The following is a 27,961-nucleotide window of genomic DNA, read 5'->3' as shown; positions in this document are numbered from 1 at the left end:
GAAAGTGATAGGATTAGAGCACTGGGTATTGTATGGAAGCCAATTTGACAATAAATTTCATAAAAAAATGAAAGTGATAGGATTAACTAAATAGAAAATCCCAAGGAATCTCCAAAACCTTCTACAGCTAATAAGTAAGTTTAGCAAGGGTGCAGGATATAATATTAATATACAAAACAACTGTATTTCTATGTACTAGCAACAAAAGTAAAATTTAAAAATCAGAATAATTTATAATAGCACCAAAAACCAGGAAATACTTAACATATAAATCTAACAACATGTACAAATCTGTGTGCTGAAACTATAAAACATTAATGAAAAAATAAAAGAATACTTAAAAATTGGAGAGATATATTGCCTTAATGGACTAGAAGTATGATTAAGTATTACTAAGATATCAATTCTTTCCAATTTGATCTACAGATTATAATGCAATCTCAACCAAAATCTCAGCAGTAATTTCTGCAGATATTGACATGCTAATTCTGAGACTTACAAGAAAAGGAACTGGAATAGCTAAGACAATACTGAAAAAAAAATTTGGAGGATTCACACCGCTTGATTTTAAGACTAACTATGAAGCTACCATAATCAAGACTGTGTGGGAATGGTGAAAGGTAAGACATAGATCAATGGAAAGACTGGAGAGCTGTATACTATGTACATGTGGAGAGAACTGTACACATACAGTGAACTGATTTTTGACAAAGAATAGTTTTTCTCTTAACAAAGGTGTTGGACCTCCATGTGTGAAAAGGAAAAAAAAGTCTTGACCCATACTTCACATCTTACACAAAGGCTACCTCAAAATAGGTAATAGATCTAAATATAAAATTATAAAACCTCTAGAAGAAACACAGGAGAAAAAATTTCATGGTCCTGGGCAAAGATTTCTCAGATATGATCTCAAAAGCATGATCTATAGAAGAAAACCATTGATAAAATGGATTGCATAAGAATTAAAAATTTTCATTCTGTGAAAGACACTATTGTTAAGTGGGAAGCCAAGCTAAAGACTGGGAGGAAATATTTGTAAATCATATATTCAACAAAAGACTTACATCTAGAATACATAAAGAACCCTCAAACTCAACAATAGGAAAACAAATAACCCAATTAAAATGAATACAAGTTTTGAATAACCATTTCACCAAAGAAGATATAAAGACAGAAACACATTAAAAGATGCTCAACATCATTAATCATTAAAGAAATGGAAATTAAAACCACCAAGATATACAACTATGTATCTATTAGAATGCTAAAAAACACACACAAAGAGATGATATCAAATTCTGATGAGCATATGGATCAACTAAAACTCTCATACAATGCTGCTGGAATTTCAAATTTGCAGCAATGTGGATGGAACTGGAAGGTATTATGCTAAGTGAAATAAGTCCATCAGAGAAAGACAGATATATGTATTCACTCATATGTGGATCTTGAGAAACTTAACAGAAGACCATGGGCGAAGGGAAGGGGAAAAAAAAGTTACAGAGAGGGAGGGAGGCAAACCATAAGAGACTCTTAAGGACTGAGAACAAACTGAGGGTAGATGGGCAGTGGAGGAGGGGAAAGTGGGTGATGGGCAGGAAGGAGGGCACCTGTTGGGATGAGCACTGGGTGTTGTATGTAAGCCAATTTGACAATAAATTATATTAAAAAAGAGAAAAAATGGCATAGCCATTTGGGAATAAAATTTGATAGCATCTTATAAAGTTAAACATACATTTACAATAGCCAACAATCCTACTCCTAGAAATTTACCTAAGAAAAATGAAAGTTTATATTCATACAAAAACCTGTAAAGAAATATTTTTAATAGCTTTATTCATAACCAACAAAAAGTGGAAATAGTGCAAATGTCTTTCAAATAGTGAATAACTGCAATGGAATACCACTCAGCAACAGAAAAATCGGTAAGTGCAACAACATGGATGAACCTCTGGATGGCATTATGCTGAGTGAAAGAAGTCAGACTCAAAAGGCTACATTCTACATTATTTCATTCAAATGACATTCTGGAAAAGGCACACCTACAGTGATGGAGAACAGACTGTCATAGGTTAAAGGTAGGGGGAAGGTTTGACTACAAAATGGTAGCATAATGGAATTCTTAGGAATTTCAAAAATCTTGATTGTGGTGGTGGTTACATGACTATGTGTTTATCAAAATTTACAGAACTTTAAATCACAAAGAATGAATTTTGCTCTTTGTAAACTTAAAAACAAACAAATAAACAAATAAGAATTTAAAAATTATTGTCTGTCTGGTCTGTTCCTCACTGTTACAACTACTCACTACAAGACCACTGGTTATCTCAGAGTCACAGGGTTAGGAGGGAGCTTACTGGGAAACTGGTACAGTCTCCAATCCAATACATAAATTTCTTCTAGAGGTCTCCTGGGAGCTTCTGCTTGAGAATCACCAGCAAAGAACTCCCCATCTCCCAAAGCAGGCTAGCTTACACTGGACAGTTCCTGTTGCTAGCAAGTTACTTCTTTTATTAGCTAAAATCAGCTTCACTGACCACTATTGGTCCTAGTCCTATTCCTTGGAGCTACACATAAAAAGGCAGGGGCCATCTCCTCTGCCTTAGAGGTGGCAGAAGGTATGCACAGAGGAACAGTCTGAAGTGACTTAGTCAGAAGCTAAGGGCTTATACCTTCTGGACCCACCCCTCTGTGCAGGAGTCTATGAAATTCTGGGCTATGAGCCATGAGACGTCATCTGATCTTGGCTCTAGCCCTAGAAATGCTTGGACCATGCACCAGAGAGGAAGGGTACTATGCTCCCAGGGCCTCTCCTGAATGAAACTTGATCATAGTCTCAGTCACTCTCTCCTTGAACAGAAAATTTCTTTATATCATGTTCATTCCTTTCCTATTATTCTTTTCTGACCTCTAGCTTCATGAAGAAAATCCACAAATCAATTCTAGTCAGCAATTAAGGGAAAACCCTTGAACAGGATTCAAGATGGGCAAGCCAAGATGGGCTGTAGCCATTCCCACTAGAACCATAGTCTGGCCATCTGGATCACCTGCCTGGGCAGAAGGGGTCCATCCAGAGGAGAGAAGGTGTCATCTTACCTGTTTAAAGTTGCCATTTTTCCTCTGCTCCCAGTCCATCATGTCATGAAAGATGGGAATCATGATGTTCCGTACTTCTGGCTGTGGGACCAGTGTCACACCCAGAAAAGGACCAATCATTCCCGGAATAAAGTGGATCTTATGTTCACCTGAACAACAAAACCCAATACATATTAGTTTATGCTTTCTTTGCTCCTTCTATAGAAGCTTCCCAAGTGTGGCCATAGCAGATACTTTCATCTGCCCTGGAAACATTGAGAGGAAAGCAAGCTCTCCCCTATGGCTCTCTGAGATACTCTTTTCCTTGGCTTTTTAGAATTCATAGATAAAACTGGCCCATCCCAGCTAAAACAAATGTTCAACAGGCATAAATTGCCTTTCCAAAGAATTTATGGGGAAACTACCCAAAAATCATTCCGAGGTCAAGGAACAGAGTTCACTACTTTAGACAGAACAGGATTTCTGAGTAACCTATGACAGTTTCATATTGTTCAGCATTTATTTAGCAAGGAACATTTATCCATTTCTGCTTAAACACAATGCACTATCCCTGGGGTCTCTACCTCTAGCCCAAAGGCATTTAAGAGATTCTTAAATACTGAGAACAAACTGAGGGTTGATGGGGGGTGGGTGAGAGGGGAAAGTGGGTGATAGGCATTGAGGAGGGCACCTGTTGGGATGAGCACTGAGTGTTGCATGGAAACCAACTTTACAATAAATTACATTTAATATAAAAAATAAAAATAAATAAGTGATGAGATTTTCATAGTCCCTGGTCCAGCCACCAGAGGCCTGAAGTTCATGGGCCTCTTCAAAGTCTGTGCTCATGTCTGCCCAAAAGGCTTCCTCCTGAGTTAGCAGGAGCCTCCTGCACAGCCTTACTTGGACAGAATGGCTCAGGGACTCTGTCTGTGCTCCTCCCCATGTCTGTCCCTTGTCTTCACATTGCACTCTGATGGTAGCACTGCATCTACACAGACTAGACCAGCTCATCCCCCAACATTCTTTCCATGGGAAGTGGGTGATGCAGACTTCCTTGACTGGCCTGCAATCTGGGGCATGTTCGCAGAAGCCAGGGCCAGTCCTGAGGACTGTGGGACAGAACTTTTCTCTTTCTTGCAGTGGTGGAACAGAGTGAACCATTTTCCAGAGCTTTACTTTCAGTCCTTCAGAGTCTATAAAGGAGACAAACTGTGGACCAGTGTAATGATTGCTATAGCCAAGTAAAACCCATTCTTGAGGACCAGAAAATGCCATTTACACGCAAGCACACACACACACACACACACACACACACACGCACACACACACACAAGATACAGGCAAGAATAGCTTTATCAGGCAAATTTGGCATCTTTTTTGGTTTCTTCTATTGTGAAAGCCTATCTAAGGGGCCAATATTAGCCCTGAGGCTGATTCTACATATCCCAATCTTGGTATTTGGTACAGTTTATTAGTACCTTGTGTTCCTGGGAATTTCAGAGTCAACTTCAGGGTTAAGACCTATATCCAGACTATGCTGGATGCAGGGTGTAAGAGTACTGAACTGGAAAGCCTGCTTGGTGAAATGTATCCCCACTCACAGAAGGAAGCCCTAATCTTCACTGGCAGGAATGCCTCCCACCTTGTTTGCTGCTTCAGGGTTAGTGACTGAGATGGTTAATGGAGGACTGGAAGATTTTATGACCACCATTCCTAAGGCTTCAGAGGCATGAACTCAGTTGAAAACAGTAAGAGCTAGGAAGGGTAATGGCTTTTCAGGGTAACAGCTTCTCTAGTATCCTGAGAGGCCACTCAGAAGCCTATAATACCAAAAGATGGCTCTCCTAGTCACCAGGGCAATACAAGGATTCCACCAAACAATCTGACAATTTCAGATCCAAAGCACTGGGTATTAGAGAAGCTGCTGAAGGAAAGGGAGCTAAAATCAATCTCACCTAGGGGCTGCAATTCCCTTCTTGCATGCAATCTTCGTGCAACTGGTGGCAGAAACCTGATCTGCACGGCCTGAATACCAGAGACCCAAAAGATGTTTCAATATTTATGGAAATGAATAGCTGCCCTTGCTCATGTGCTGAGTATTTCCAAGATCTATACTTCTGTGCACTTACCATGATGAACACTGAGTAATGTACAGAAATGCTGAATCAGTATATTGTACACCTGTAACTAATATAACACTGTATGTTAACTATATTGGGATTAAAATTAAAAACTTAATTAAAAAAAAGATCTATGTTTCTGAGTCTGCCACTTTTGGACTGGGACATGAAGAGTACAGAAGATCTTACTGGCATCAGTTCTTAAGCTGGAAAAAACTCCTAGAGCCTTCATACTCTTCTCCTTTGGACTTTAGTTCTCAAAAAAGGGAACGTGCATGTGTGTTACTGGGGTCTTGCTTTTCAGCCTAACTCTCCCTCTAAAAGGCTCCGTGTACATGTGTGGCAACTTCCACCTGAGGTGTTACGTTAAAGATATGTAAAGGTCACTTTGGTCTGAATTAACATCCATAAAACCTGGGGGAAGTTACTAGTCTTATCACTTTTTATTTGGCTATGCAATATGTGGAATAGAAAAATAGGGAGAAAAGACCTACCCAAATTCTGCCACATGCTGAACAGTTCATAAGCCATCATCACACGCATGTCCCCATACCTGGAAATAATAACACAGGATCCAGCTTTCAGTGGGAGAAAGTTCAGGAAGGTGGGGCTATAAACCCAATAAGGCTAGCACTTCAGCACTGTCTCTAATGCTTCCCCCAGTACTACGTCATTTGGCTGTCAACTGAACTCTCACATTTGGCTCTTTGGAAAGCTACCCAGTGAGAACCTTGTGGACTTCTGAGGAACCACTCATGGAAACATAACCCTATCTGGATGTGTGGTAGGGAGGTGAATAAGAAACATATGTCTTACTTATCTATAATCTTCTTCCTCTTGGCTGAAGTGATGATTTCTAGCTGAAGGCTTGGCTGATTTATGAACAGAACTGCCAGGCTAAAATAAGAATTCCACACCTAGAGAGACAGAGAAAGAGAAAACTTGTGACAGCCCAAGTCCTTAACCTTGCAAGGAGAGATTCTAAATATATGGATGTAGCACAGAATTCATTTTACAATTTTAAGATTTTGGGTTTTTTCCTTTATAAATGTCTTTGCAAACAACTTTTTTTTTCTTGACTCCTCTTAAAACCAATAGTGTTGTTTCTGGCCTAGAAAGCCTACTCCTGGATGTCTGGTTCCTAGTACCTCCAAAAGGGAGACTCTTGGGTCATATCCTAGTCATTATCAAACTTGGAAGTGGTTCAATACTATGAGCATATTAATAAAGCAAAAGCCCAGTGAGCCTGCCCTAGCTCCCAGCCACACATCTGACACCTAGCTAAGTCCATCTCAAATTCCTGACCTGAAAAATTGTGAGTAAAATAAAATGGTTGCTAATTTTAAGTAAAACAAAAACAGGAACAAAAACAGTGAGCTTGTTTTTTGGCTTTCTACTGTTATTACAAATATAGCAATGGATCTCAGGAGCTCCTACCTTAAAGTCGAAGTCTGTCTCTGTAAAATTCTTGTGCAGTGCAGAAGACAGGTACTGGACAGTAGTGACTATAATACTGTAGTAAGGGAACAAGGCATTGGCAGAGTTAAAAGACTAACAATGGCATCTGTCAACTTAGCATCTATGACCTATGAGTAAACATCTTGAGTACAACTTGCTCTCATATAAGATGTAACTATGAGGGAAATGGATAGATGGCAGAAACCTCACAGAAAACTGGTCTTGGAGAAATGCTCCATAGTTGGCAGGACAGCATAGAATATCAGTGGGTTCTAGGCCTGGCTCTGCCATTACCTGACCTTGGTACAACTTCTGCCTGAGCCCAAGGGTCCCTCCCTATAACAGGGGGTGGGGGAAGTTAGTTGGTTCTTTAAGATTTCTTCTAGTTCAAAGAGTGATTCTAGTATTTTGAGGACTTTTGGGTAATGAATGTATATAATGACTACCAGAGAACTTAGAGAATAATTTTATTATTTTACTTGATAATAAGGGTTTATAATGATTAAATCCCTTTTATCATAAACTCTTATCATATACTATTATTTTTATCTATAAGTCATTTGTTTTCAGCCTTTGGTCTAGAATATCACTCTCAATTTTAGCCTGGGCAAATACAAGGAGCAATGGGAGCCTGGCTTGCCAGAGTCAAGGGCACAGGTTAAAGCAGAGAGGAAATGAAGTGGGACAGGCAGGTAAGGGTTTGATTACAGAGGGCCTTAGGTGCCAGGCAAAAGAACGTATGTCTAACACTGACTACCCTGGCTTTGGTGCAGAAGAGAGGCAAGGCAAAAAAAAGTGCATTAGAGAGACCAATCCACCAGCACAGGAAGTAACAAATTTGAAAGGTAAAAGCATTAAAAGAAGAGGCTGTTCCTGTAGGATGGGCTGAGGAGGACCATGATGTGCTCTGAGTAGAGCTAAGAGAAAGAAACAAAAGAGAGTCAAATGGAAAATCCATGATTTAAGGAAATACATGTGCAACTTTGTTTATAACCATTCTTCTGTTCTCTATAAAATGTTTGCAATTTTGAAAAAAGAAAAAAAGTGCACTATGTTACATGTATTGCCAACATAAAAAGCGAATCAGCGGGAGAAGGCCGAGGGCTAGAAAGTGGAAACCAAGTGGCCTTCTCCTGAGTGGAGGGAAACCAGATGAGTTAGCACCTTACCACCTGCATCACTCTCCTGGTTTGCCAATTAGAAGTACAGGCTAGAAATATGAATGGAACAGGCGATCTGGGAGCAGTCTAAGGGTGAATTCTGTGGCTGGACTCAGAAGTGGTCAAAGCCTTACAGCCAGGTCTCGGGTGCATAATGAGCATTAGCTGTGGGAGGCAAGCAATATCTGGCAGACAACACAAATCAAATGAAGAGGAGGGCTTGGGATACTGCTTGCAACTAGAGAGCAACAAAGGCCAGTGGTCCATGAAACAGGTCTTTCTCAAGGAGGAACCTTCTCTGGGTATTATTATTTCACATCCTTTGTATTCCTTTTCTATATGAACCATGGGATCATCTGCCAGGCACTTAAGACTCAATTTTGAACTATCTTCAATGCTTTCTTCTTGAATTTATGGTAAACAGTCAAGTCCTGCTGATTGTGCCTCCAAACATTTTCCACATTTACCCTATTCTCTCTGTCCCCAAGGCCTTGGCAATCATCTCTGTCTTGCTTTCTCTCTGCCTCTCACACACACTCTCTCTCCTTAGTCTGAGAATAGCTCTGTTGATGCTGGTGCTTCTACACTCACTTGCTTGTGAGAAGTCTCATCACCATCCAGTCCCGAGGGAAGACACTCATCTTCATCAGGTTCCGGAACACACAGAAAATCTTCAGCAGGAATTCCTGATCCAGGAGGAAAATCTGATTGTGAGATACCACCACTACTACTACAGCATGCATTTCCTCAACAGGGCTTTCCTGACCTCTAGACCATAAGAATGGGTGGAATCAGTGGGTCAGATTCCGATACCCTTTGTGAGTTACTTCTCTTTTAGAGGACTGCATGAGAGTCAGATGTAGGCTAGATGGGAGAAGACCCAAACTGGGTAGAGCAGATGCAGCTCTGTACCCACTGAGCCTAGTACCTAAATCCCAAAGCATAGGGAAAGTTACAGCCCATCAGAACCGGTATCCAATTGGGTCTGTGGGTCTCATTCTTTGAGTCCTGGCCCTTGGGCACTTGATGCTAACAATCTGCTTTCGTGGATGTTAAGAACACATTGACAGGAGAAGCACTTTAGGAATGGCAGAATGAAGACCTCCAAAAATGTGCTCCTATATGAAAGCAATGAGAATACGGACAAAGACAGGTTAAGCAAGGAGTTACAACAATCCAAGCAGTGCTATTCAAGAAAAATGGGTTGAATCTTAGTAGGAACAGTGGACTTCATTGCATTTTAATTTGCCCTATTCCTATCCCCTTCTTCTTCCTACCTCCACGGTATCCTTGAAAACAAGCAACTGCAGAACTACAGTAGTAGTGAAAACCAGCAGCTTAGCATTCACTAGAAGGGACAAAATGGTTTTGGAGCTCCCTCAAAAGTGCCGTCCTCAGAAAATTATTAACTTTTCTATCTGTCTGGCAGCAACCTAGGAAATTCCCATTCAGAGAGCTTATTCGATCTGGTTCAGAGCTTACTCAATGAGAAGAGCCTTTTACTTGGGGGCATTTATTGGGGAAAAAAATCAGCCATAAGGATTTAACATCCTAGCTGCATGAAGAGGCCATATCAGAACACGTAAGAAAATTGCCAGAAGAGTTAAAAGAAAATCTGGGGAATGATATATATATATATATATATATATATATATATATATATGTATATATATATATATATATGTATATATATATATATATATATAGGGACTTTGAAAATCTCTGACATATACGTGGGAATCTGAAAGTCCACACACATGTTAGGGCTGTACATATTCCAAGGAAAGACCGAAGAAACCTAATCTCTCACCCTGGCTGACTTTGTGGCTCTATGAGAAGTAGGAAGTGAAGGCTAAGGCAATAATGTAAACTGCTGGAGCACTGAAGGTGAGACCCAATACATGCATACAGACACTTAGCAAAGTATCAAAGACTTATTGGCTTAAGGCATTTAAGGAAATCTCTGTCCAGGTGTTAGCTGACCACTAAGCTAACTGAATGAAGACCTCAGTGGCTTCACACAACAAAGAATACAGACATTAAAGAATTAGTCCAGGAAAGTCACTAAACAAGCAAGTAAACAAATATCAATAACAACAACAAAACAAAAAAAAGCAACAACAACAAATCCTGGGATGTGGGGTGGGGTGAGATCTGATTTCCAGAGTTGCCACGTTATTTACATTTTCCAGTTTTCAACAAAAAAATTATAAGATGTGAAATTAAACATGAAAGTATGACCCATACACAGGAAAAAGAAGTCAAGAGAAACTTTACCTGAGGTAGCTCAAATACTGGACTTACTAGGAAAAGACTTTAAATCAGCTGTTATAAATACCCTCAAAGAACTAAAGGAAACCATGCCAAAGAATTAAAGGAAAGTACAAGGACAATATCTCACCAAATAGAGAATATCAATAAAATAGATATAAATTATTTAAAAAGCATTAAACAGAAATTTTAGAGTTTAATAGTACCATACCTAAAATGTAAATTTTGCTAGAGAAGTTCAACAGCAGATTTGAACTGACAGAAGAAAGAATCAGGAAATTTAAAAGATAGGTCAACTGAGATTGTTCAGAGGAACAGAAAGAAAAAAATGGAGAAAAACAAACAAAGCATGAGACCTGTGGGACACCACCAATTGTAAAAACATACAAATAATAGGAGAATCAGAAAAAGAGGAGAGAAAAAGAGGAGATGTTGAAGAACTTTTTGAAGGAATATTGGTTAACCCAAATTTGATGAAAAAACTCCAATTACACATCCAAACAGCTCAATGAACTCCAGATAGGATAAGACCAAAGAAATCTACATACAGACATATCATAGTGAAACTGCCAAATGCCAAAAACAAAGAGAGAATCTTGAAAGCAACAAGAGAAAAATAATTTATCATGTGCAAATGATTTTCAATAATAGGTAACTTACCAGCAGATATGATGGAGGCCAGAAGGTATTAGAATGACATATTCAAAGTACTGAAATAACATGAACATGAATATCTCGCTAATGATAGCGAGACTATCATTCAAAAATGAAGACAAAATTAAGACATTCTTAATGTAAAGAAAAATTTAATGTAAAAAAAATTCTTAAGAGTAAAAAAAAACCCCCAAAACTGTGAGAATTTATTAGTAGACCTGCCCTATAAGAAATACTAATGGGAGTCTCTCAGACTTAAATAAAAGTAACTTAATTGATATAAAGAAATATAAAGCACTAGGAAAGGCGACTATATAGGTAAATATAGAAGATAGTATATATGTAAATTCATTTACTCTTTTCCTTTTTGATTTACAAGGCAACTGCATAAAGCAATATTTATAAAACTATGTTGATGAGATTATAATATATAAATATGTAATTTATATGACAGTAACAGCACAAAAAGGGGAAAGAACTGGAGTTTTATTGGAGCAAGGTTTTGTATACTATAAAATGAAATTGGTAGATAGTTTTAAGATGTTAATTGTAATTCCCAGGGCAATCACTAAGAAAATAACTTTAAAAATATACTAAAAGAAACAATGAAGAATTAAAATGGCACACTAAAAATATTTATTTAACATAAAACAAGGGATAAATGGAGGAAAAGAGGGACAAAGAAGATATAAGACAGATATGAAACAAACAGCAAAATGGCAGATGTACATCCTAACTTATTGGTAATTACAGTAAATGTAAATGAATGAAACATTCTAATCAAAAGGCAGAGATGGAAAGATGGATAACAAATAAACATTATCCAATTATATGTGGTCTACAAGATACATACTTTAGATTCAAAGACATAAATATATTGACAGTAAAAGGATAGGAAATATACTCAATGAAAATGGTACCCAAGAGAGCTGGTATGGCTATATTGATATTAAACAATATAGACTTTAACAAAAACTGTCATTAGAGACCAAAAAAAAACCATTTTATAATAACTAAAGAGCCAATATGTTTCAAAGACTTAATTATTAACATATGCATTTAAAAAAGAACCCCAGAACACATGAAGCAAAATCTGACAGAATTAAAAGGAAAAATAGACAATTCAACAATGGTAGTTGGAGGCTTCAATATACCACTTTCAATAATGTATAGCACAACTAAATAGAAGATCAGCAAGGAAAAAGAAATCCTGAACAATACTATAGACTAATTAGACCTAATAGACATATAAGACACTCCATCCCACAATAGCAGGATACACATAGAAGAATATATGCATTCTCTTCTCTAGGACAGAATGTATGTCAGTCCATAAAAAAAGCCTCAATATATTTAAGAGAAATGAAATCATATAAAGCATGTTCTTCAACCACTATGGAAGGGAGTTAGAAATCTATAGTAGAAGGAAATTTGGGAAAGTAAAACACATGTGTATTAGGGGGTGCATGGGTGGCTCAGTTGGTTAAGCATCCATCTCTTGATTTCCACTCAGGTCATGATCTCATGGGTTGGTGAGTTCAAACCCCACACTGGGCTCTGAGCTGACTGTGGAGTCTACTTGGGGTTCTCTCTCTGCCCCTCACCCTGCTTCGGTGTTTGCTTGCTCTCTCTCTTTCTCTCTACTTGGGGTTCTCTCTCTGCCCCTCACCCTGCTTCAGTGTTTGCTCTCTCTCTCTCTCTCTCTCAAAATAAATAAATTAAAAAATATATGTGAATTAAACAATAAACTCCCAAATACCCAATGGGTTAAACAAGAAAGCACAAGTGAAACTAGGAATACTTTGAGATGAATAAAAATGAAAACATCAAATCAAAATTTATGGGATGAAGCTATGACTTATAGCTATAGTGCCTACACTAAAAAGAGATAAGGTCTTGGAGTGCCTGGGTGGCTTAGTTGGTTGAGTAGCTGACTTTGGCTCAGGTCATGATCTCACAGTTTGTGAGTCTGAGCCCCACAATGGCTGGCTGCTGTCCGCACAGAGCCTGCTTCAGATCCTCTGTCCCCCTCTCTCTCTGCCCCTCCCCCACTCATGCTCATTCTCTCCCTCTCTTTCCCTCTCAAAAATAAATAATAAAATAAAATAAAAAGAGTTAAGATCTCAAATCAAAACCCACCTTACACCTTAAGAAACTAGAGAAAGAAGAGCAAACTAAACATAAAGCAAGTAGAAGGGAATAATAAGTGAAACAGAGAGAACAGAACAGAGCAAAAAATGAAACCGAAAGTTGATTCTTTGAAAAGATCAACAAAATTGACAAACCCAAGAAAAAAGAGGGAAAAAAAAGAGAGAAAGAAGACACTATTACTAAAATTAGGCATGAAAGAAGGGACACCATTACCAATGACACAGAACTAAAAAGGATTATAAGGTACTACCATAAATAAATGTACACCAACAAATTATATAACCTCAATGAAATGGAAAAATTCTTAGAAAGATACAAAAAACCAGAATTCATTTAAAATGAAACAAAATCTGAATAGACCTATCATAAATGAAGAGATGAAATTAATAATTTAAAAGATTCACACTAAGAAAAGTGCATGACCAGATGGCTTCACTGGTGAATTTCACCAAATATTTAAACTAGAATTAATATTTGTCTTTTTGATTAGATCCACTCTCAATGTGAAGTGGTGTCTTATTGTGGTTTTGACTCGCATTTCCCTAATGACTAATGATGTTAAACATCTTTTCATGGGTGTATTGGCAATTTATGTATCTTCTTTTTTTTTAATATGAAATTTATTGTCAAATTGGTTTCCATACAACATCCAGGGCTCATCCCAACAGGTGCCCTCCTCAATGCCCATCACCCACTGTCCTCTCCCTCCCACCCCCCATCAACCCTCAGTTTATTCCCAGTTTTTAAGAGTCTCTTATGGTTTGGCTCCCTCCCTCTCTAACCTTTTTTCCCCCTTCCTCTCCCCCATGGTCTTCTGTTAAGTCTCAGGATCCACATAAGAGTGAAAACATATGGTATCTGTCTTCCTCTGTATGACTTATTTCACTTAGCATAACACTCTCCAGTTCCATCCACGTTGCTACAGAAGGCCATATTTCATTCTTTCTCATTGCCACGTAGTATTCCATTGTGTATATAAACCACAATTTCTTTATCCATTCATCAGTTGATGGACATTTAGGCTCTTTCCATAATTTGGCTATTGTTGAAAGTGCTGCTATAAACATTGGGGTCCAAGTGCCCCTATGCATCAGCACTCCTGTATCCCTTGGGTAAATTCCTAGTTGTGCTATTGATGGCTCATAGGGTAGATCTATTTTTAATTTTTTGAGAAACCTCCACACTGTTTTCCAGAGTGGCTGCATCAGTTTGCATTCCCACTAACAGTGCAAGAGGGTTCCCGTTTCTCCACATCCTTGCCAGCATCTATAGTCTCCTGATTTGTTCATTTTGGCCACTCTGCCTGGCGTGAGGTGGTATCTGAGTGTGGTTTTGATTTGTATTTCCCTGATGAGGAGTGACGCTGAGCATCTTTTCATATGCCTGTTGGCCATCTGTATCTTCTTTGAGGAAATGTCTATTCAAATACTTTGCTCATTTTGAAATCAAGTTGCCTTTTTATTCTTGAGTTGTAAGAGTTCTCTATATATTTTACATGCAAGTCCTTTAGTAGATATGATTTGTCAATATTTTCTTCCATTCTGTGGGTTGTTTCACTTTCTTGTTGGCATACTTTGAAATACATAAGTTTTTAATTTTGATGAAGTCTACATCTGTTTTTTCTTTTGTTGCTTGCTTTTGGTGTCATAACTAAGAAATCACTGCTAAACTGAAGGACACAAAGATACACTCCTATGTTTCCTTCTAAGAGGTTTATAGTTTAGCTCTTACATTTAGGTCTATGATCCCTTTCCTGTTGATTTTTAAAATATGATATGAGGTAGAGGTACAACTGTTTTTTCTTTTTTTTTTTTTTTTTTGGCACAGAGATATCAAATTGTCCCAGCACCATTTGCTGAAATGACTGCTTTACTCTTTGAATTATCTTGGCAATATTATTGAAAATCAAATGACTAAATATAAAGGTTTAGTTCTAGACTCTCAATCCAATTCCATTGATCTTTATGTCTATCTTTATGCTAGTACCAATTCTGATTACTGTTATTTTTTTGTAAGTTTTGAAACTGGGAAGTATGAATCCTTCAATTTTGTTTTCTTTTTCAAGACCATTTGGCTATTCTGAGTCCCTTTCATTCCACTATGAATTATAGATCAGACTGTCAACATCTGCAAAATGGCAGCTCAAACTTGGAGAGGTCTTATATTGAAACCTGTATATCACTTTGTGAAGTACTGTCTTAACAATATTAAGTGTTCCAATCTATGTACATGGGGTGTCTTTTCATTTATTTATGTCTTTTAAAATTAATTTTCCTAATTATTTTATTTGTTTTTATACTATTATAAATGGAACTGGTCTCTTAATTTTATTTTTGAATTGTTCATTGCTAGTGCTAAGAAATACGATTTTTGTATATTAATTGTGTATCCTGCAACTTTGCTGAACTTATTACTTCTGATAGTATTTTTTGGATGTCTTAGGATTTTCTGTAAACAAAATCATGTCATTTGAAGACATAGTTTTACTTCTTCCTTTCCCACCTGGGTGACTTTTATTTCTTTTTTGTGCCTAAATGCTCCAGCTAGATCCTCCAATATAATGAATATAAGTGGTTAGAGCAGATGTCTTTCTCTTGTTCCTGACCTTAAGAGGAAAGCATTCAATCTTTTCTTATTAAGTCTGATGTTAGCTGTGGATTTGTCATAGATGCCCTTCATCAGTCTGAAGAAATTCCCTTCTATTTCTAGTTTGTTGAATGATTATATCATGAAAGGCTGGTGGATTTTTTTAAAAAATGTGTTTTTTTTAACATCCATTATGATGATCCTCTTTTGGTCCTTTATTCTATTTAATGGTGTATTACATTGATTGATTAGCATATATTAAGCCAACCTTGCATTTCTGTGTTCAATCCCACTTGATCATGGTGTATGCCTCTTTTAATATGTTCCTGGATTCTGTTTGCTAGTATGCTGCTAAAGGTTTTGCATTTGTATTTATAAGGGATATTGGTCTATAGTTTTCTTTTCTTGTGATGTCTGTTTTTGGTTTCCATGTCAGGGTAATACTGACCTCATAGAATGAGTTGGGTTCCCTCCTCTTCTATTTCTTGTAAGAGCTTGTGAAGGATTGGTATTAATTCTTCCTTAAAAATTTGGTAGAATGTACCAATTAAGCCATCTGGTCTTGGGCTTTTCTTTGTGCAAAGTTATAAATTATTAGCTTGATCTTGTTAATTTGTGATGTCTTTTAAGAGGGATATAATCAGGGACACTGAACTGTATAGTTTAAAAGTGTAAATTTTATGGTATGCAAATTATATCTCAATAATGCTGTCATGAAAAAAAGAACATATGTACAGAACTCTATATTTGGTGTGGTGGACTGCATATGTTCCCTCATCTCTGTTTCAGCTCAAATCCTCTAAAATGATAGTTAAGAAATACATATGTCCACAGAGACAAAGGAAACAGGAAATAAGAACACAGTAATCAGAAGAGGTGAACAAATTTTGAAAGCTTTCATGGTGACTGACTTAATATACTTGAGAAAGATGACAGCCAAGAGCCTTTGGAAGTGATAGCAACAGGAAGCAAGGATTTCAGAAACTGTAGGCATCACCAGGTACCTCTGTGGGACTGGGATATGAGGGCTAAAACCAGGAAGATTGATTGACAGTCTCCCTAAGATCCCTTCTGCCATCTCATGTCCCTGGGTGACCAGTCTTTCCCCATCCTGTCAGAAGACTGAGGGCTGCTCTCTGGAGTAGCTGATTACTGAGATCTGTTCTCAAGGATACAGCAACATATGAGGGTGGACATGCCAAAATGAAAATAGGCACCGATACAAAGTTTACCTGCTAAACTGGAAGGTCCCCAGACCCTTTGTGTTATTTGGTTCCCAAAATATTGGCAGGCTACTCCATCCCTAGGAAGGGTAAATGATTCCTCTCTCAGGAAATAGACAAGCCCAAGAGAACACACCAGTAGCTATAGGAATTAGAGGATGCTCTGACCCAATGACCAGACCCTCTTTAGTCAGCTACAGGGAAGCCTGCTGGAGACAAGCCTTGCACACATATAAAGCTTCTAAGTAGCACCAGAGCACTTCACTTTCAGACCCAGGACTGACATCCAAAAGTCTGTACATATAGGAGGAAAGTCTCTAACTTTTGTCTCTAACTTTGTTTCCTGAAACAAATAAAAACAGGGCAAGTTTCCAGGAAAAAAAAAAGTGACTTGACAGTACCCAACAGATTTGACCTTGAGGAATGCTGGAAGGAGAGATTTATTACAGAGAGGTAGTAGGAAAGCCTAGCCAGATTTAAAAACCAAAAGGAAATAAGAAACATGCAAATAACAAAAGGAGCAATTAATTCCAGGAAAAAACAAAGTTCTACAAGAAAGGAAGTGTAGTAGCACAGTAGTTGGGTCACCACAGTATTTACCTAGCTGTAATAAAGAAGAGTTGATTACCAATTTAAACAAGAGTGTATGCAAACTATATTGGAATAAAGTAACCACCTATATTGGAAGAAAGAGAGGAAAGATGTGTATGTGTGTGTGTGGGGGGGGAGGAGGAATGATACAGAAGAATCACCCTCATCTTTCATGGGAAGAAGAAAATAGATAATAACTGACAGTTAAAATTTTATTTATCATTTTTTTTGACAGTTAAAATTTTAAATGGCAGTAGAAACTTGAAGAACAGCAAAAGAGTTCAAAGTGGCTGCTTTTGGGGAGTAGCAATTGGACATGGGTCAGGTTGAGGCAGGGAACGACCATTTTATGTTATAAGCTTTGTAATATGTTTTGACTTTTAAGACCCTGTATAATTAAAAATTTAAAAACCCACAAAGTTCTGGGTATAGTGCTTGCACACAGCAGGCTTTCAATAAATGAATGACAAATTTAAAAATAAAAAATTTATGTATATATATTGTTGTTATAAAAATAAAACATTTAATTAAAAAGTAAGAGAATGATGCTAGCCTGAGCTTTTGGATGCAAATCAGTTAGTATAACACATGTGATGAAAATGCTCTAGAACAGCCAACACTGGATTTTCAGGCTCCACACCCCAGCTCAAGCACTGCTTGACTTGGATGTGAGCTTTGGGCTCTGGCTAACTTTTGGCTCACTTCAAGGGCTATCAAAGTTCATCCCTCCAAGAAGATAGGCTGACCTTATGGCAATGAGTTAATGATAACAATCTGCAGAGATCCATGTCTGTGGAAAGGCAGGCAAGATCAAATACTAGCAAGTGACGCCTAATACTTATTAACTGATACAATATGATTAATAAAGGTCATGCAAATGAAAAACAATATAATGCATTATTATGAAATGCAAATGCTGTGGTTCTGAATGGAGGCAGAGCATACAACTAAAATTTGCAATAGTTTGCTTGTCAAGGGATGAACTTAGTAGCACATTCTAAGGCAAAGACATAGCCCCAGTAGTTTGTCAGCAGTGATACCACTGGAAGCTTGGGAATGCTCCCTTGTCTGGATCATGGCCCATTTCTCTGCCCTATCTGCCCTGGTGCTCTGGATCTGGAGTCTGTAGCCAATGGGTAGTGCTCACTTTTGCTCTCTACAGGTCACTTCCAGAAATACATTTTAATGAAAAGTTGCCATTATTATTATTATTATTATTATTAATTATCATATAGTTATTATATGTGGGGCAAAATATAAGATGAGTGTTGAGTTCATAAGAAAGGGAAGAATTCTGGTTTGCTGACAGCTACTATGGCCTAGAGCAGTCTCTCATATAGGGACATGGTCACAGGGCTGCTATTAGTGAAAACTTGCCAGTGTTACTGAGGTCTGGGTGTGTAAGAACACTGCTGGCTTTCAGCTTTGGGAAGCCATACACTGACAACTGTAAAGTGGGGCTGGTGAACACTTCACCCTAGGCAGAGCTGGTCACTTGTACTTGCTCCCCTGGCAGGAGAAAGCCCCTGGTCAGTCTTAGCTGCATGTTTCCTTTCCTGGGTGAAAAGTCAGTTCTGAGGTAGGTTTGCTGCCTACCTTGAGTTCATCTTTGCTCTGGAAGTTGTCCAGGAGGTGCTGGTAATGGGTGTCACACATCTGGCGGAGCAGCGAGAGAAGGCAGGACACATACTCACCCTGGGGACCAACGGAGAAAATACTTGGTGCAACTAATCACAAGAGCTGTGTTTCCCCAATCCACAGAGGGCAAGGACAGAAGGAAGGGTCTGAGATGGCCCCAATGATCATGAAAGGGAAGGTGAGAACTCTGGCCCTGAAAATGCGTTTTCCTTTCTGCTAAGTTTTCTGAAGGGCTTGGGAGTTTTAATAAGACTTCTGTAGCATGGGACTAATGGTAAAACCTTAACCTATAACAAAGAAATATTGCAAAGTGAGACAGAAAGTCTCGGTTTTTTCCCTAGGAAATTTTTGGCTACACAATCCTTTGTCACTATATATTGCCAGGCCATTGTACTGAAGTTGAAAGGGATTACTCAGAACAGGGTGCTTGGCCTTCTCTGGGCAGAATGTGGGCTCTTCCCATATTGCTCCAAGATGGGATGGCCCTTCTTCAAAATTCTTCTGGGGACCTCGTAGAGCTTACATGTGGTTACTGGAACAGGAAGATGGAACAAAGTAGTTCGACATAACTTTCTGGAAAGTAGAGTCAAAACTGACCTTTATGAGAAGGTGAATTATGGGCTTTAAGATAAGTAAAAATTTATGGATACAAAAATGAGCCTTTAAGATTCCTTCAAGTTCCAACTGGGATAACATGGAAGAAGACCTTGTTTTAAGGACTCCAAGAATTTTACCATCTTATGGCAATTTTTGGCATAGGGAAGCTGACCAAATATTTTTAAACTCATGGAAATTTGACAACAATATTTTTGGCTCTCAAATCATTTCTAGACACATGAAATTATTCTACAAATGTATATGTGTAGAACATATACATGTATATGAACCTCAGTTTTATCTGAGCATGGGCATAATAACGGGCATAATAAGCTATAATTCCTAGATTTAGTAGGAGGATTGGAGGAATGAATGCACATAAAACTTTTCAGTGAAAAAGTCCAGTATGTAAAGGAAGTGCTCAGTAAATTATGCAGTTATTATTATCTTCATTAAAACTATGTAATTTAGTGTTGCTAACTGAGTTAATATTTGTAAAGTGCATAAAGCAGGGGTAGGCCTATAGCAAGCATTGTGTAGTTGTTGGTCAGAAGGATGGGTTACCAGGACATACCAGGGTACATGTTTTTACCTATAGTGAGAGTGCTCTCAACAGGAGATCCAAAGGGAACATTCTTTCTAAGCCCAGTGCTTCAGAACACATGCCTGCTCTCTGTTCCCCTTTCCCTCCCTAGCGTTTGGCTAGCTCCCACAGAGAATTTGCTTCAAGGAAACCACTGCAGTCTCTCACCTGCCAAATGGAAGAGTCCGTGCAACCTGTTTATTGTGTTCTGCCATCAGGGGTAAGAAGTCCACTCTGGGTGGAGGAGTGGGAACTGTCTCTCTGTCCCTCCCGAGACGTTTCCCCAGGCTGTTTCTCTTCTAATTGTCCAGTAATGCCAGTGCAATTCTAACTCATCACATTTTTTCCTGATGCTAGACATTTAGATACAAATGTTGTGGACAAAAATAACTAGTTTGTAGATACAACCAAATTCTAAGAAAATTATTCTGTTGTGCACATCATTTAGGAGAGCCTGCTACTAGAAGGAATACTCCATTTTCCCCCTTCAATCTCTTACTGCATCTCTGCTCCACTCTACAGAACAGGAAATGAGTTGGCACAAAGTCAAAGGCCAACAGAGACAGTGTGCAGGAAAGCGAGACAGGGAGCATTCCCCACATCTGCCCTAGAGTAGACTTCTGGGACTACAAACATAGAGCCTTCAGAGTGGAGACAGGAGCCAGATGCGAGAAAGGAAGAAGGCAGCATGCTGACAACCATGCAGGGAGGTGGAGATGAAGGTGGTGCTATGAGGAGGTGGGGTTGGTGTGGAGGAGCCCCAGGTTAGAAAAGAAGGCAAGAAAACCTGAATGTTAGTTACTAACAGTGATCTCGGCTGTGCACTGCGGGCACCGCTGCCCTCTTACCGCCTCCTGAGCGTGCGATTTGCTCATGATGGTGAGCAGAGTCTGCAAGAGCACGTCCAGGAGGCTCTCCACCATCATTTCTACCTCCTCCATGACATCTGCCTCCTGGAGCGAGCAGTGAGAGAGCACACCGTTAGCACCAACCTGGCTGACGTGCAGCTGGCAGCACTTACAAAGTGTGTGGCATCAGGAGTGGTCTTCTGATTGGACTCTCAACACTGAGCTCTTGGCCTCACTAGCATGAGATGTCAAGGAACCTGGGACAACAGCTCTGAGAAAAGGTGAGGCAAACCTGTCTCTGTTGCCCTGGTATGGTAGCCGGGTCTTCGCCTAACCCAGCACCACTTGACACCCACAGTTCTGAACCTTAGGTAGATACCTTAATTTCAGTATACAAGGCAGAAGCAAAGGTCCTGAAGTACCTGTTTACCTTGATTTCCCTAGAAGAGTCTGGAGAAAGCACAACACTGCTAACACTTTGAGAAAATGGTATTCATGCCACAAGGTGTGGTGGTGGCACCTTCAGGACTGCTAACACACATCTGAATGCACATAGAAGTATTTCAGTCTTTAAAAGGAATGTTTTCTTCTCAGGGCTTTCTCCTTAGGTGATCTCAAGCTTTGCTGGCCCCACTGTTGCTCAGATATGTCTACATCTCTCTTTTGAGCTTCTCAGCATTCTTGCTCATGTTTCCTGGTCCACCTGAAGGACTCTGGTCTCAGTGTGTCTTTCTCAGGCAGCCTCACAAAAACAATGGCAGGCCCCCACTAAGGGCTGCTTCTCAGCCACCACACTCTGAATTTAGGAAGTGTCTGTGCTGTCCTTCTATAGACCTCTCATGTTGAATCTCAAATCTTGTAGCCTAATTTTATCTCACAGAGATTCCCACTGTCCCTTCTCCAGCCTCTTTTTATTATTACTGGTACAAATGTCTATCTGTCCATCCATCCACCAACCCATTATTCATTAAGCAGTTACCATGTGCCACTCACTTTTTGTGAATCTGAGTATACAAAGGTGAACAAGGAAGATAGTATCTTTATGCTCATGGTGCTTAAATTCCACCCCAATCCATTCATTCAATGTAATTATACTGTGACCCATTCCACATGAAGAATTGGAGCAACTCTTGGTGCTAAAGTCATCTTTATCATCTGCTATACTGATCGCTAACACTCTCACCTGTGATGTCTCTCTGACTAGTTGTAAGCAACTAATTGCACCTGACTCTAGTACCACAGCTACAACCAGACCATCTCTTTCAGGTTTTAACCTGTTTCCATTCCTCCTCCATTCCTTTCCTTCCCTTTATTTTCCCTTCAATTTCTCTCCTTTATTTAGCAATAAGTCTCCCACTTCCTCAAGTCTGGCCTTGGGCTGCTAATAGACCTTATGTGCTTGGTGTTGCCTCTCTGAGGCCTGGTGGGAAGGAGAGCTGCCAAACCTTGCCTGGAGCCAAGAGCAAACAATAGGGCCACTACAAGCACCATAGGCACTCTGCCAAGCAGGGCCCTGTCACCAGATGGTACTTTAAGTCTGGACACCAAAGCACCCTATTGAGGCCCTGTATCTCACTCAAACCAACCACACTCTTTTTTTTTTCAGGACCTCTCCTGTTCCACATGGATAGCCTAACCTTGCACTCTTATCACCTGTCTACTGGCCTTCATTTTATTTTATTTATTTTGTATAGAAGAGTATCTATGTAACTTTATTCTAGGAAAATACACAGAAAACAGTAACCATAAATGAAAGGACATATATTCTGTTGCATTAGAATTAATTATTCTGTTTATCAAGAGAAATAGCAGCAAAAATGAAAAGACAGCCACAAAATGGGACAAGATTTTGGATATGGATATAACTGACAAAAAAAAAAAAAAGACTCATCTAGAATACTGGCCTTCATTTTAAATACGGTTGTAATTTTATTCTCCAGAAACCTCATCTCCTCTTAAGATGTTGTAATAAAAAACTCATTCTTGTTCTTAATTTCTTTCTTTATACTTTCCTATAGTTTACAAATTTTCTCTAAGAAATAACCATTTTTCATATTACCATAAATATATAAAATAAATATCATTAAAATAAATTCCTACCTTTATTCATGCCTGATACATGTCTTTCCTTCCTTCCTTCCCCTCCCACCATATATCTCTTTTTAAAAGAAAAAGTAAAGAGGAAAGAAAATAGGCAAAAGCAGTACCAGTTGAAACCTCATCTTTAAAGTCCAACTCTATCATCCCATGAGGCTCAGAACTCTTGTGGGCAACAATTATCTCTCCTATGTCCTGACCTCATCTGGCATGGTATGGAATGTCATATGGGTGGAATCAAGCTGCCAGGAAGCTGACAGAAAAGTCTGAATGAGCAAGCTGCCTCTCAGCCTGGGCTTGCCTCCCTGTGCTTGTGCCTTAGTATCCTCAGAACACTCTCAGGAACATAGGATTAATACCTTTTGATAATAACAGAATATGGCACAGGATTCGGCTTTCTGGTATTAAAGAGAACTACATTTCAGAAATGCAACTTTTTCAAATAGCAAAACTGTGTTGTGTTGAGAAGCCTGCTCAGCATACACAGGCCTCTGCTCACTTGAGCACCTTCCTGCCACTGATGAAAGCTTCTCTGACTGAGAAGTGTACAAAGTGATCTTTGTTGGTCTGCCTCTGGTTAAAGTAATACAAGACTGGGGCAGAGCTGAGGGGAGATGGAGTGGGCATGGGGCCACTACCAGAGAGCTGGTCTTGACGATGGAGAAGATGCTGCCAAGAATCCCTGAGCAGATCAGCAGCTCCTTCTGCTGCCTCAGGTGAAGGTGAATGTGATGGAGAACCACAGGAAGCAGGATGCGGCGGGATTCTGAGAGAGAAAACACAAAGGTGAAGAAGCCCTTTAGAGAAGAACTAGCTACTTCTGGGAGCCAGTGACACTGAGAGACTTAACTGGTCTCAAAGCAAATGGGGTTGAAACCGGTGTGAAGATGGAGGCCACTCCCTTCCCTTATGAGGGCCAAAAAGCCCACTTCCTGGACATTATAAGACATCCCACAGCATTATCCTTCCATTTCTCTTTCCTTCTTTCTCATTTTAAGCCTCAGTATCTATGGTATTTTGTGCAGGATGAATGTTAGGAAATCGCTCCCAAATGAAATCTCTTTAATGACTAGATCCCAAATTAAAAGCATAGCTTACACTGAAAATTCCATTCAATTGACCGACCTAGTTCTATGAACTACACTGATTGAACCTGCAGACCTGCTATGCATTATAAATGGTCACTCTTTATGATGCTCTGACTAGTTGGCCTGGCACTCCCCCCTTCCGACCATGAGCATTTACTTTGTGGCAGCCATTAGGCCTACCTCCTTTTCCCCTTAGGCTTAGAGGACAAGCTTGGCATGCCCACAGCAATGAATGGAATAGCAGCAGGATTTTGTCTTCTCATAAGCCTTTGATAATTAGCTAACCCTTACTGCCAATCCTAAGTTTTCTCCTCCCTGTTAACTGAACAACACTATCAGGAGACAACTATATTTAGGACCCTGACAGGGGCATCTGGGTGGCTCAGTTGGTTAAGTGTCTGGCCCTTGGTTTTGGCTCAGGTCATGATCTCACAGTTCAAGAGATCAAGCCCAATATCAGGCTCTACGCTGACAGCCAGGAGCCCGCTTGGGATTCTCTCTCTCCCTCTCTCTCTGCCCCACCCCAACTAGTGTGTGCATGTGCACGCGCACACACACACACACACTCACACATTGTCTTTCTCTCTCAAAATAAATAAATAAACGTAAAAAAAAGAGAACCCTGTCAGGAAGGCTGAATCCTAGTTCAAGATCTTTTATTAATTTATCCTAAGACCTTAGGCAGGTTGATTCCTCCAATGGGCTTGATTTTTCCTATCTGTACAATGAGGTGCTAATTGGATTTACTTCACAGGTGTGGTGAGAAGACAAAGTGAAATACAAGTGTGAACATGTTTGTGATGCTCTGCACTCCTATGTGGTCAGTGACTGTGTGATTCTACAGGTACCTTCATACCTGGCCAGCAGGATTTAGTCAGATTGTCAGTAATACAAACACACCAGGGCATTTTGGATTTATTGTTCACATTTGACCACAGTTACATGTTTCAGATAAAATTCAGAAAGAAAATCTTTTTTTCAGCCAAAGATAAACTACATGACATACAAGAGATTTGGGGGTTGTCTGGTCAAATACTTAGAATATAAAATGGAATGATAGCTATTCTATGTTTAAAAGGATGTGCAGACAAAAGAGAAGTTCATAATACATTTTGCAGACCAAAATTATACCAACATAGCAGGATTTATATCAACCAATAACTATCTGCTGAGAAAATAGCAGTTTATTACTGGAACCAGCTGAAAAGACCAAACTGATGTGCTCTGAGAATATAAATGTTGCTTAAGAGACACCACCTTAAGGTGCTGCTTCAAGGAACATGCTGCAACTCAAGAATTCAGTGAAATTGAGATGCAAATGAGAATCTGGGGGTGGCTTGTCATCTCAAAATCCAACTACATCGTGTCACTGCCACATAAAGTTTAAGAACAATTTTTCTTTCTTTAAAAAAATTTTTTTTAATGTTTATTTGTTTTTGAGAGACAGTGACATGGCACGAGTGGGCGAGGGGCAGAGAGAGAGAGGGAGACACAGAATCTGAAGCAGGCTCCAGACTCTGAGCTGTCAGCACAGAGCCTGACATGGGGCTCGAACTCATGAGCTATGTGAGATCATGACCTGAACCGAAGTTGGACACTCAGCCGACGGAGCCACCAAGGCTGCCCAAAGAACAATTTTTCTTAAGTGATTATGGGAAGCAGCAAGTGCATGCAATAATATTAGAAATAAAGGATGTCAGTGAGGGCAGTCTGATGTCCCCCTTCCCATATATTCAGAAAGCATCTTTAAACAGTGCACAAAGCTTGAATGTGTGCAGTGGCCTCAGTGCTAATGTGTCCAAACTAGTGATAAAATCTTTAATCTAGGAACTGAGGAAGAGAGAAGTGTTTACCATAAATAGCTACTGGTAGAGAAAAGATGACTCTCCTGGTTGCAGCTTTGCCATGAATAATACCTTACATTGGCAGAGTTAAGTTAAAGGAAACATTTATTTAGTATTGCAATTATGTGTAGCACTTGGTTGAGAAATTACTGTTCATATACTTTAAAAGTCCAATTAAAAAATTTTTATTACCAAAAATTATAGTTATAAAAATTCTAATAATAATTGTTTTTCTCGAATTTCAGATTTATTCCTGTGCCCTAGAAATTTATTCTGATTGTAACATTCCATTTAAAGGATCAGTTTCATATTGATCGTAACATTTGGCCACTGAATATTTGGTACCACTGCCAGGATGATCTCTTGAATGTGGTTTCAGGTGTGAATCTGCAGGTTCTTTCTGAAAGGCAATCTGGGATCTTGATCATTTGTTAGTCTGTCTTGACCTCTTAGGGAGTATGGAAGGCTCACTGTCCATCTCTGTCTTTCAAAGACAGGAAGGGAATCTATGTGACTGGTGAGATAAGGAAAAAAGAAAACACAGTTGGTCCTCAGGGCCCCCTTTCAAGATCTCTCTTATTTCCTTGACTTATCCTTATCCCCATTGGGATCCTCTTCTCTCTTGTTCCCCCTCCTTTCCATCTTGCTGGGTGTGGGGTAAGCTGGCTAGGCTTGTAGGCCTAGAAGTTGCTCCACAGGCCACCTCATGGGCATGCCCCAGGGTGTGGGTCCCTAGGGATAAATCATGAGTGAGGCAGTAGGCCTAGATCTTGGCTGTAGTATCTAATGGAGTTTACCCAAAACTCTGAATTTTTAGGGCCACAGGCTTCTTGCATGATGGTTGATAAAACTGATCCTTTGATTACCACTTGACAACACCCTGGAAAGGAGGAAAGGTGAGTCTGATTCTCATCCCAACTTGATTTACCTGAGAAAGAAAACAGGCGGCTATCCACGGTCCTGGCGATGGACTGCAGCTTCACCACATCCATTGACTGCCCAATGTGCACAGTGCTGGGCATGCTCCCCAGAGTCCCTCTTACAAACTCTGCCACCTCCTGCACGGTGAACATTTGCAGCAGCTCATCAAAGATGGTTGGGAAAGAATTGAGGAGTGCAGCCTGCAGAAGCAAGTGAAGCTGCAGTTAGCACAGAGTTTGTTGTCTGTCTTTCTCACATGCTCAGACAATAATAATACAAGAGGCTGAAAAGGCATTGTAGCACCCCTGTCTCACATGAGCTCCTCCCTGGCCTTTGACTCCACACATCCCTACAGCACCCTTGGGGCATAGAACAGGGAGGAGTACAAAGGAAACCAAAACAAAATTTGCTGGGGCCCAGGCCACTTGAAGCTTTCATAACTTGCCAGCATATTTGCTGGCAAGAGAAGGGAATATAAAAAGAAATCAGCTCAATATGGTTTAACAGCCATAGCTATTTTGTTTACAAAATGGATTTAAATTTTTTGTCTGTCTCTATGATCAAACACTTGACTTTCTAATTTTGGTCTCAAATTCAAGCCAGGAACCTCTCAAAGAAACTATAGCAGAGAGAGCTGGGCACCACCAAGCAGCATGAGCTGAACTCCATTCACAGCCCTGTAGCCAGCAATCCAGCTCTGTGAGCTGGACCATTTCCCCCAGGATGGACACATTTATCTGAAACCATGAAATCTGAAGACTTTATAAATGATGCCCTTCATCTGTGATGCTTGGCAGTCTCAAGTGTAAATCCAAAAGGATGGAGACTGTATGGATTTAGTCAGCTATGAATTCTTGACGACTGATGATTATGTTGGCATAGAGTTCAGCAACCTAGATGGCCTTGGGCATGGGCAGGAGTCTGTGTGTTTGGAGACTTCTCTTCATGGATCTTGGCTCTGGTAGACCCATGAGGTAGACTCTTTATGATAACCTGATAATAGTTCAAGAGCCTTTTACAGGCAGAGTAGTATAGGTGAAAGAGAATGGCTTT

At 39.5% G+C, this 27,961-nt stretch overlaps 1 protein-coding gene across 1 annotated transcript in view; it reads right to left on the bottom strand.

Moving 5' to 3' along the window:
- DOCK3 (dedicator of cytokinesis 3) overlaps positions 1–27,961 on the bottom strand; it is a 539,924-nt gene that overhangs the window by 47,050 nt on the left and 464,913 nt on the right. The window contains exons 25-33 of the mRNA XM_047095185.1: positions 26,916–27,108; positions 23,694–23,821; positions 20,917–21,063; positions 18,889–18,987; positions 8,408–8,502; positions 6,636–6,711; positions 6,015–6,115; positions 5,693–5,751; positions 3,097–3,245 (exon numbers count right to left, since the gene is read on the bottom strand). Coding sequence (XP_046951141.1) covers positions 3,097–3,245; positions 5,693–5,751; positions 6,015–6,115; positions 6,636–6,711; positions 8,408–8,502; positions 18,889–18,987; positions 20,917–21,063; positions 23,694–23,821; positions 26,916–27,108 — 1,047 coding nt within the window. The remainder of the gene's footprint in view (positions 1–3,096; positions 3,246–5,692; positions 5,752–6,014; positions 6,116–6,635; positions 6,712–8,407; positions 8,503–18,888; positions 18,988–20,916; positions 21,064–23,693; positions 23,822–26,915; positions 27,109–27,961) is intronic.

Source organism: Lynx rufus, unplaced genomic scaffold, assembly GCF_022079265.1.
Source record: "Lynx rufus isolate CCGP_SWC_20201006 ecotype Redwood Valley unplaced genomic scaffold, mLynRuf1.p SCAF_4, whole genome shotgun sequence".
NCBI classification, from domain to species: domain Eukaryota; kingdom Metazoa; phylum Chordata; class Mammalia; order Carnivora; family Felidae; genus Lynx; species Lynx rufus.
This window is presented reverse-complemented; position numbering and strand designations above follow the sequence as displayed.